Source organism: Nicotiana tabacum, chromosome 6, assembly GCF_000715075.1.
Source record: "Nicotiana tabacum cultivar K326 chromosome 6, ASM71507v2, whole genome shotgun sequence".
Lineage (NCBI taxonomy): Eukaryota > Viridiplantae > Streptophyta > Magnoliopsida > Solanales > Solanaceae > Nicotiana > Nicotiana tabacum.
The window spans coordinates 8,408,955-8,419,722 of record NC_134085.1 but is presented as its reverse complement, the minus strand read 5'-3'; the positions used below and the strand labels follow the sequence as shown (position 1 = coordinate 8,419,722).

Genomic DNA, 10,768 nt, shown 5'->3' with positions numbered 1-10,768 from the left:
GAACACAAACGGCGGCAGCAATCACACTGACGTTGTTTGTTTTGTAAGAAAACAATGCAGAAAGGAAGAGGAGAACTGTCATTTACGCAAACCGCCAAATTTAAATTATAACGGGAAAAATTAAAACGGAGAAAAAATTAAATTACCATTACAGAAACGGCTAATTTTGATAAAATAATATTGCGTTAATCTTAATATTAACAAATAAATTTGGTCCAAAAAATTAATCAATCAATCATTTGACCAAATTCGAAGCCAAAGCTGAGTGACGACGTGATGCTTGCCTTCTTCTAAACTCTTTAAAAGCTAAAAAAGTGCAATTGTATATATACCCATCAAAACTCTTTTCCTTCTCCAATATGGGACAACGTCCCTTTGTCAAAGAGAGGAAAATTCAAATATTTCATTTTTTCCCTCCATTTCCCATTCACTTCATTATAAAGCTAAACAAAGCTTAAACCCAACCAGACAGGCATTCAGAAAATTCAGTGCTTGATTATTCTTTTATTTTTTTAAAATAGTTTTCGTTTACAACAGACACTAAATCCTAATACAAATGGTACAATACAGATCCATAGACAACAATTACTATTAGAAAAGATTCTAGCCGTGAATATAAGGAGTTGAGTTGATTTCTACACAAGGTAAAAATAATAATAGCACTCTAACAAATAAGGACTTACATATCCAAAACACTAAATGCTTGCAACACTAAATTATCAGTCATGATCTGATCATAATTTCTTAACAAGAAGATGAACTCCATATTGAGGCTCAATAACCACACGATAGGTAGGCGAATGAACGTATTTGGGCGAGAGGGAGAAAGAAAAGTGAGATAAAAGAAGTGAAATAAGCATCTTCAGTTCGAGTAAGGCAAAGTTCTGTCCAACACATACTCTTACTCCAGATCCAAAAGGCATGTACAGGTATGGATGTGTACATGCCCCGGCCACTCCATTCTCAAACCTATCTGGATTGAATTCGTTGGCATCGGGTCCCCATACGTTTGGATCTGTGTGTAACGTCGTTGCCAGTAACCAAATATTTACGCCCTTTGGTATGCAAATGTCCCCGAACTTCAAGTCAGCAAATGCTTCTCTTGGAAGTACTGGTACTGGAGTATATAGTCGCAATGTCTCATTAATCACCTTTGTCAACTGTCATAAGATATGATTCGAAGTATTAATTAGCTGAAAATATATTTTCACTTGATACCATTTTTTGCAGGATATATAAACAAATTAGTAATAGGTAATACCTGCTTCATTCTGGAAATCATATCATGATCAGGAAGTTGTCCTTTACAAACTTCAATTACCTCAGCACGAACGCGATTTTGCCATTCTGGATAGACAGATAGTAATACGAGACACCATTGTGCGGAAACAGCAGTAGTTTCATATCCAGCTAAATAAATGTTTTTACAGTTATCTACAATAAATTTATTTGCAGAATCTTTTCTCAACCCACTACTCTTGGCAGCTTCAAGAATAGTTTGTAGCAAATTTTTCTCGATTCCAGCTTGCTTTCGTTCCTCGATCACTTTTAAGATGGACGTTTGAATTTCTTTTTCCAGTGCCTTAATCTTCCTGTTTCTCTTTGTAGGAATATGCCTGTTACATTCAAGACCAATTAAATATTCTTAGCATAAGAATCATTATTATCAATTGAATAAAGTTGAAGTGCACCTCATTCCTGGAATCGCGTAAAACACAAGATTCTTGGATACTGTCAACCATAGAGTAGTAAGCTTAGAGAAGATTTCTTCACCCTCAATGTAGCTGCTTCCAAAGCAAGTCCTAGATATCACCTCGGCCGAAAACCTTCTCATGTATTCGTCGATGTGTATTTCTGCAATTCCACCTTGAGCGGCCTTCTCTATCTCGGCTTTCCATTGCTCTACTACCGTAACTGCAGCTTCTTGAATCAATTTGATCATTCCCTAGGAAGAAGGTTAACTCAAAACAACACGTCATATATATACAACGGGTGATAACTTTATACTATTCGAGTATTCGTTACTATTTCATACCTTAAGTTTCTCCAAGTGGAATTCAGGGGCAAGAATCTTCCTCTGGGAATTCCATTTAGCACCAGACGAAGTTATCACACCATCACCAAACAAAGGCTTAAGTAATTCCATATGATAAGGGGGTTTGTCAAAATTTGTTGAAGTGTTCATGATCTCTCTCACCATCTCAGGTTTAGTCACTCCTAAAATTTGCGTACTCCCAATCGATATCATGAAAATTTCACCTATTAATTCAAGGTACAATAAAGTTTCAGAACTGCTAGCAGTAATTTTTGACAAGAAAAAAGAAAGGAAAGAAGGCGATATAATTATGATTCTTGAACACATATATATAGTTACCATATTTTTCAAGCCATCGATCAACAAATGGAAAAAGAATTGATTGAATATTGTGAGAAACTGGGAAATCATTGCTCGTGCCACTCGCTACTGATGCATGACTAAAAGCGTTATGGATCTCCAAGAGGTTCCCTAATACGAGTGTACCTGGAGGCCCCCGAATACCCTGCTTTTGCAGAGCTAATCGGAGCTTCAAACGCTTAGCTACCAATGTGTTGTATAACTTAACAAACAATCCAAATAACAATATCAACATCAGGGACAATAGCACTTTGACGAAAGAATTGATCTCCATTGTTAACACTTAATAATCAATCTCGCCTTTCGTCCTTTTAATATAACTAGTGGATAGTCTAACAGGAAAAATTTATAATGTACTACTGCTAAGTATGAGAAATGTGTAGAATCATGTAAGGTGAAACATAACATCACTGCATCATGGGCAGAGGCATGTACAAAAATATGAAATTAACTGCAGTTTCCTATTTAAGAAATTGTAGTGACTCGTGTTTACACTTTCTTAGCTGGCTATCTTCTTTTTGAGTAAGGGAACAATTATATACAGTAAAACTGATAAGCAATCTCAAATTTGTTGACCATTGTTTCTCTTTTTCTGAGTCTTGTTGTTATAGTATGGATTGTGCATTTATTTGAAGATCTAGGCTTTTAATGTTTCTATGAGACAAAAACAGTTGGAAAGCTAGCATCAAAGTAAATGGTAATTAGTCTTCCTCTACTTATTCTCTGCTGATTACATATGAGAAGAACTGTTAGAGAAGCTTCCCAAATATACATAAAGCAAAAAAAGATTTTCCATCTGTACTACTTTTGTTAGGATGATGGAAATTGTTTTCCTAGAAAATATTTTCTTGAAAAACAAGTGGTTTCTTACTTATTTTATGATGTTTGGTCGTTAAGGAAAAAAATATTGTCCCAACTCCCAAGAGCATTTTAATATAATTTAAGCAAACACTATAATTCTAGACATAGACCCTAAACCTTGACACACGATCCTGAACCTCGACCCTGACGCTGCATCAACACTCGACCCCGACCATGACCCATGACCCGAATTTTGACACCGAGCCCCGAACCCGAACCTGACCATTTTCCCTGACTACACACCTCGACTTCGACCTTAACCCCAAACCTGAACCCGTACTCAACCATGGTCCCCGACCCTGAACCTGACACGAACCTTGACCTCGGACCCCGCTTAGTTCTTTGTTCTCAGCTACTTCCTTAGAGCTCGTTTGGTACAAGGGATAAGGGAGAATTAATCCTGAGATTAAATTTGAGATGAGTTTATCTCACGTTTGGTTGAGATATAATCGCGGTATAACTAATCCCAAAATTACAAGATTGTTATGTGTTGTTTCATAATTTATCGTATAGCATTGTATTGTATTATACTGTATCGTTTTGATGTATACAATGTTTCGATAGATTGTATTGTTTGCCGCCGTTTCATGAAGTCATGCACCAACAATACGAAGAATAAGTTTCCAATATTATAAAAAAAAAATAAGGTATTAGGTAATATTATTATACAAAAAGGTATGATAAAGGATAAAATAGAATTTTTGTAATAATAAAAGAGAGCAAAATGAGAGAAAAAAAATAAGAAAACGACGCGACCACACCAGATAGGTTGTCCCATAAAATGACACTTTTCGTCGTTATGTAACGACGGATTTAACAATACGATGCAATAAAATTTAAGTAACAATCAAAACAAATATTGTATTTAAAGTAACAATACAATACAATACAATACAATACAATACAATACAATACAATACAATACAATACAATACAATACAATACAATACAATACAATACAATACAATACAATCATCCAAACAAGCCGTTAGTTATCCCGGGATTGTAGTGTTATTTTTATCCCTATGGGAGGGTGGGATAATAATCTCGGGATAACTTGTTTCCCAACCAAACGACCCCTAAGACAGTGAGTTAAGCAGCCATTATATGACCATATGATATACTTCTCTGCAGAGATGAATAAGGTCAGAAGAAGAGAGCAAACCTAAAAGTTTGAAAATTACCAGAAGTAATTGCTGCGTAAGTCTTTGCTGTCTGAAGGGTGTCACCGTAATTTTCAGTCCAAGATAGACAGTATGATGATCATACAAATAGCAAGGAAATATATAGCAGCATCAAAAGGAAAAACAAGAGCATATATTTCCAAATAGTATAGCCACTATACCATTGCCAGGAATTATTGCTTTTGAGAATGTTGTTGATAGCCGTTGTTGATCAAAACCAAATTCACAGGAAAATTTCAGAAAACATAATACTACCATCAGATATGAGTGAACTAAACCCTAAACTTCATAATCGAAGATATAAATGTTTTGCCCGTTTCAAGAAAAAAAAAAAATAATAATGGCGATTTTACTATTTTAGGAGTTACTAATAGTTTTAGCTTTCACCACCATTTCTTGAAATATTTCTTAAACAATTCTTAATTATAAAATATGATGAGTTAGTGTTTGACCAAAAATATAGATCTTGGTTCAACCAATTAGATTTAAATGAAGAGGAGTCAATCTTAGCTAATAATAATATCCTAAAGACAAAGCTATCGGTTTTATGATAAATAACTTATATATTTACCCGGATGGTAATGAATGTAAGCAATAATAACAATGTTGAATGATCCAAAAAGATGGAATATGGCATTAAATAGTAATAAATAGAAATAAATGGCATTTAAGTAAATAAAAACGTGTGAGCACCCGAAAAGGGGTGATATCTGTGGATATTCTCTCTGACAATGATGAGTGATTAATAAGCTTTTGAATACTTAGATTGTTCTTGGATCCAGTGGAAATGCTAGACAAGAATCTTAGTAAAAAAGTTTATTTTTATATGCTTGTAACAGGACCAGATTCTCTCTATAAAGTTAATGTATTATTTTATAAATGAATATCTCATGTCCCCTATCATAGTGTCTTTTCTATTTATAGGGAACATGTTTCTGGAAACCTTAATAGTACAGGTGCAGAGAATATCTACTAGAATATTCTCTTTAGTGTCCCATCTTGGAACTAGCCGTTATAACTCTCTCAAGGATGCTCGACCTTGACCTTTTGACGACTCCTCGACCTTGACCCTTGTTGACTCTTTGACCGTAACCATCATTGTTTCTAGAACCACTTCGACCTTAGGCAGGCCTTTATTGGAGTCGTATTAGTGACACACGACAACCTGTGAATGCCTTCTTAATGCTAACATGACTTAATCATATTAGCGATAATTTTTGACCCATACAGTTAGTCCCTCTGCTTATTGAGGTCGCCTCGCATGTGAGCTTAATGAGCGGATAATGTCATTTTCGGTCGAACTTATTGAGTAAGCTGCAAGAGTCGTAATCGTTGTGTCGAGCAGGACACGTGGCCCTCTATGGGCCGCAAAATTCAAATACCTCTAGTTTTCTGGGCAATTTGTTGGAGTTATCCTGTCCAAGGAACATAATGACGCCATGGCATCAGGCATCATTATGACGTATATTTCCGATGCGTTGCCTCGATTCATGCGTGACCCTTGATTGGATCTGCCGTTTTGATTCCGGTGCCAATTATGACGAGCCATTTTTGGGTTTAGTGCCATGATTTCTATAAATTGAGGTTTTTGGACTTGAGTTTGAAGTTTGCTTCTCCTGACTTTCCAGAGCTTTATCCTTCTTGACATTTTCTTTTCAAAACTTCACTCCTCACTCTTCTGCCTTACTCCATCTCCAATATTTCCCACTCATTATTCTTCTTTACTACTTTGCACTATGTCTGACTTACCATCAAATGCTGGTGAAGGGAGCCGTATTCCTCCTTTAGCAGTTGTGTTTCCCCCTCATGGGGAGGGTGCTTCTACCATTGTCGATGACGATGAGTTCCCGTCAGTGGAGGAAATAATCCCCCGTAATCCTGACTCTAGGCCCGACCTCACCCAATTACCTGACGCCATGCTTGGAGTCTTTAAATCGACGATGACGCCTAAGGAATTAGCGGAACTCAAAGCCAAATTCGGTCTTCCAAACCATGTCGAACTGATCCAGGATGGTGGGGACGTGGTACAGGTTCATCGCCCCTAATACTGCTCTTTGTACGTTTATCCTTTTCTCATCGGTTATCCGTTCCCCCTCCTTCCGTTCGTGGAGGAATTCTACCGTCACTTTAGGATGCTGACCAAATTTGCCAAGCTGGCCAGGGTTAAGCTGACGTTGCAGTATTTGGTTCATCTCTTTGCTCCTAGATTCTATAGCGGGACAATGCTAAATCTTCGCTATCGTAAAGGCATGTATTTGGTAGTAAAGCCGGATGATAAGGCTAGTCGCCAATTATGGCTCAATTTTTTCTATGTTAGGACCGAGGAAGTTGTGGCTAACACTGATGGCTTTCCAAAGGCTTGGAATTACACACGTAAGTGCTCAATTCTTTTTCTTGTTCGCATTCTTTTACTTACCTAAAGTTAGTTGAAGGACTTTTTCTTTCTTTGTAGCCAACACTCAGCCTCCCTTTCTAGTCACGCGTATTTCTGAGTAGGTCGAGCAAATCATCCCCCACGTCATAGGAATCCACAACTAGCCGAGCTTTATTAAGAAGTTCAGACCGGTTCTTCCTTCGATAGGTAACTTTCCTTATTGCTCGTGGTTGTTCCATTTTTCTTTATATGCCGACTCATTTGCTAAAGTCGACGTTTGTTTCTTTCTCAAGTAGGGGATCTTCTAGAAGGAGCCGATCACCGGCACCATCCTTTCGGAGGAAAGCTGATGCCCCTTCAGTTTCTGCCCCTATTGTGATTACTGTCGCTTCTGTGCAGACCCCTTCCTCAACCACCGTAATCCAAGAGCCCGCCCTCGTTCTGTCTTTTGCTTCTGCTCCTCAACTCCTTTGACTGATTAATGAGGACGATGATGTCTCTCCTAAGGATGGTAGTCTGATGCCTCGTAAGATGAGAGCCGTGGATGCAGGAGGAGAAAGGTCGGTAGCCGTCGACTTGGAAGAAGGTGACTTTGTTTTCTAAGAGATGGCCACAGTACATGTTGGAGAGAGCATCGAGGTGGGCTTCGAGGTCTCGCACTTGGATGAGATGAACACGAATACATTGATACATCCCGCAGGGGAGGCGGTCAAAGGTGGGATACATGATGACGGCCTCGCACTTTCGAGGCAAGAGGAGGACTCATCTTCTAGGGTCGCAGTGGACGTCCCCTTATGCTTTGATTTCTTTTGTAAGATCTAATTCCTTTACTTAGTTTTGCAACAGTTATTCTGGAGATTGAGAGTGCTCGTCAAGAGAAGAGACGTAAAAAAAATTACGTGAAGCTGAAGGACAAGTATACAACGTGCCTTAAGAAGTATTGGGAGCTCCGGTGTTGGCTTCGCAAAGGCGGCGATGTGCGCCAACTGAGGGAGGACTTGAAGAAGAGGGATGGGGAGCTGATATGAGTTATGGAGAAATGCAGCATCCTTGAAAGGACATTGAGGAGCAAAGCGGAGGAGCTTGAGCTTAGCAAGGGCGTAGAGGCCCTGATCTCCAAGCCCAAGTGGTCCTACTGCGAGTCTAACTCAAAGAATTCCAATTTAGGGCAGAGGCTCTTAGTGGCGAGGTCGCCGAGAAATAGGAGAAGCTTGACAAGGTAGAGTCTGCTCGGTCAGAGGCTTAGAGGAGGGTGGAGTTCCTTTATGTGGAAAATGGAACCCTTCATTCTGAGCGAGAAAATAACTTATTTACGATGAGTCTTAAAGAAAAACGGCTCGATGAAAGGATTGAGGAGATGGAGAAAGAGACCTCTGATCTTTATGATCAATTTGCCACTCTAGAGTCCGAAAAGGCCAAACTACTTGCACGACCTTCTTTATCTACGACTTCTGGTTTCCCCAACGTTCCTTGTGAGTTGTATGAAGAGTGGATTCACATCGAGGCCCGATTGGATGTGCATCGTGAGTTGCATGTGGCGGGTCTCATTCCTGCCACGGACTTTGAGGATGCTTGGGTCAAGGCTTGTGAGGCTCTGGTTGCTTGTGGTTACGAGCCGACTATGCCTCGTCCTGGAGAAGAAGATGAGGATGGTGTGGATGATGTAGATTGCCTTGAGGATGAGGCCTGGTATGATTCTATGTACCCTCCGGGCGAAGAGGGAGAGGGCGTTGAGATCAGGCTAGCAATGATATCGTGGGTCGTGATGGCGATGGCCAGCAGTAGTTTGTTTCTATAACTTTTTTGAGTATTTTTTATGGCATCTTCAAGAGCCTTTGTAAGAAACCTTTGTCTATGAATATCAAAGTTGGTTTTTGCTTTCGTTTCCACCTTTCTTATTTGTTGTGGTTTATTTCTGTACTTTGCGTGTTTTGCTCCTTCATACTTTTGTCGTCGTTCTTGTATATATCAAAGTTTATTGAAATATGGCTGAGGGTCGATAGATGTCATTCGAACTTGGTCGAATTTTAACCTCTTTAAATCACGACCGAGGGCTGGTAGGTGTTGTTTGAACTTGGTCGAATTCTAACCTTTGTTAGGGTGCGGCCGATGGCCGATAGGTGTCATTTGAACTTGGTCAAATTTTAACCTCTTTAAATTGTGGTCGAGAGCCAGTAGGTGTTGTTCGAACTTTGTCTAATTCTAACCTTCGCTAGGGTGCGGCCGAGGGCCGATAGGTGTCATTCGAATTTGGTCAAATTATAACCTCTTTAAATTATGGCTGAGGGCTGATTGATATTGTTCGAGCTGGGTCGAACTTAACCTTTTGTTAGTTACAACCGAGGGCCGATAGGCGTTGTTCGAGCGGGGTCGAACTTAACCTTTTGTTAGTCACAGCCGAGGGCCAATAAGTGTTGTTCGAGCGGGGTCGAACATAACCTTTTGTTAGTCGCGGCCGGGGCCGATAGGTATTATTCGAGCGAGGTCAAACATAACCTTGTGTTAATCACCCCCGAGGGACGATGTATGTTTATGAATAAACGTAAGTTTCTTATTACTTTGACGTTGTTGCTCTGATTACATGATTGGAGAATGATACAAATTTTAGGCGTTGGCTGACGTTCCAGTCCTAGTCTATCTAGTCCCTTTATTGCTTGACTTTGAGAGTATCGAGGAATCGGGCAATGAAAGAGAAAAATAGTCCCTCCCTCGCATACTTCGACTCGAAGTGTCCCCTTTGTCGCCTCGTTAAAAACTTCCTTGAGAAAACCCTAATGGGACAAAACTTAAGTGAGGGAAAAAGAGTACGACTTCAGATACTTCTACCTTTTTAGAAGTTGAAGTAGGTGGCTGATGTTCCAATTGTTCGGTAATTGCTTTCCTTCCATTGTCTCTAATTGGAACGAACCCTTGTTTGTTTTGGTTGTAATTTGGTACGGGTCGTCCTAGTTTGTTCCCAGCTTGCCTTCGCGCGGGTCATTTCTCGCTTGAGTTTTGGCTTTGAGTACGTAGTCCCCGACTTTGAGCGGCCAAATCTTTGCTTTCTTTTTATAATAAAATTATGCTTGCTGCTTTTGGGCGACCATCCTTATCTACACCATATCTCTTAGTTCGTCGATTTTATCGAGTTCCTTCCTTCTACTCTTATCATTACTAGTACCGCTTTCGTGGGAGTACCTTAGGCTGGGTTCTCCGACTTCGATTGGTATGCTGCCTCGGTCCCATAGACCAAAAAGTAGGGTGTTTGTCCTGTGATCGTCTTTGGGGTAGTTCTATACGCCCATAATACTTCTAGGAGAGTCTCCGGCCACAGTCCCTTGGCATCTTCGAGATTTTTCTCATGATATTTAATATGGACTTGTTGGAGGATTTTGCCTTTCTATTACCCGCCGGGTGATACGGGGTCGAAAGTATCCTCTTAGTATGTCATTTCTCAAAGAATTTGGCGGTTTTCTTTCCCGTGAACTGGGGTCCGGTGTCGCAGCTGATCTCCTTGGATAGGAAGAATCGGCAGATGACGTTTCTCTATATAAAGGTGATTACCTCTTGTTCACATATTTGGGTAAACGCTCCTGCTTCCACCCATTTGGAGAAATAGTCAATTAAAACTAAAAGAAATCGTACATTACCTCGCCCTGCTGGGAGAGGGCCCACGATGTCCATTCCCCACTTGATGAACGGCCATTGAGAGGTGACTGAGTGGAGGTGTTCGCCTGATTGGTGAATTATTGGGGCGTATTTCTGACATTGTTCGTATTTCTTCAAACGTCCTTTTTCATGGTGAGCTAATAGTATCCTGCCCGTTTGAGACACCTCACAAGTACTCGATTGTCGGAGTGAGTACCGTAGTGGCCTTCATGGACTTCTTTGAGGACGCGCTGGGTTTGGTTTGCGCCTTAACATTTCGCTAGAAGGTCGTCGTATATCCTCTTGTACAGGTCGTTATGGAGGAGA

The 10,768-nt window shown here is 40.0% G+C and overlaps 1 protein-coding gene across 2 annotated transcripts; it reads right to left on the bottom strand.

The window, feature by feature from the left end:
* Positions 1–484: 484 nt before the first annotated feature.
* LOC107814316 (cytochrome P450 714C2-like) lies at positions 485–4,661 on the bottom strand. Of its 2 annotated transcripts, none has more exons than XM_075254540.1 (5): positions 4,441–4,661; positions 2,036–2,259; positions 1,692–1,945; positions 1,262–1,616; positions 485–1,160 (listed from the first exon to the last, which is right to left on the bottom strand). In XM_075254540.1, the coding sequence occupies exons 2-5, from the start codon at positions 2,246–2,248 to the stop codon at positions 735–737; spliced, it is 1,248 nt and encodes a 415-aa protein (XP_075110641.1). In that variant the 5' UTR covers positions 2,249–2,259; positions 4,441–4,661; the 3' UTR covers positions 485–734. The 2 variants fall into 2 exon arrangements, with proteins under 2 accessions (XP_075110641.1, XP_016495202.1); XM_016639716.2 differs by lacking the exon at positions 4,441–4,661 and adding an exon at positions 2,375–2,754.
* Positions 4,662–10,768: the final 6,107 nt, after the last annotated feature.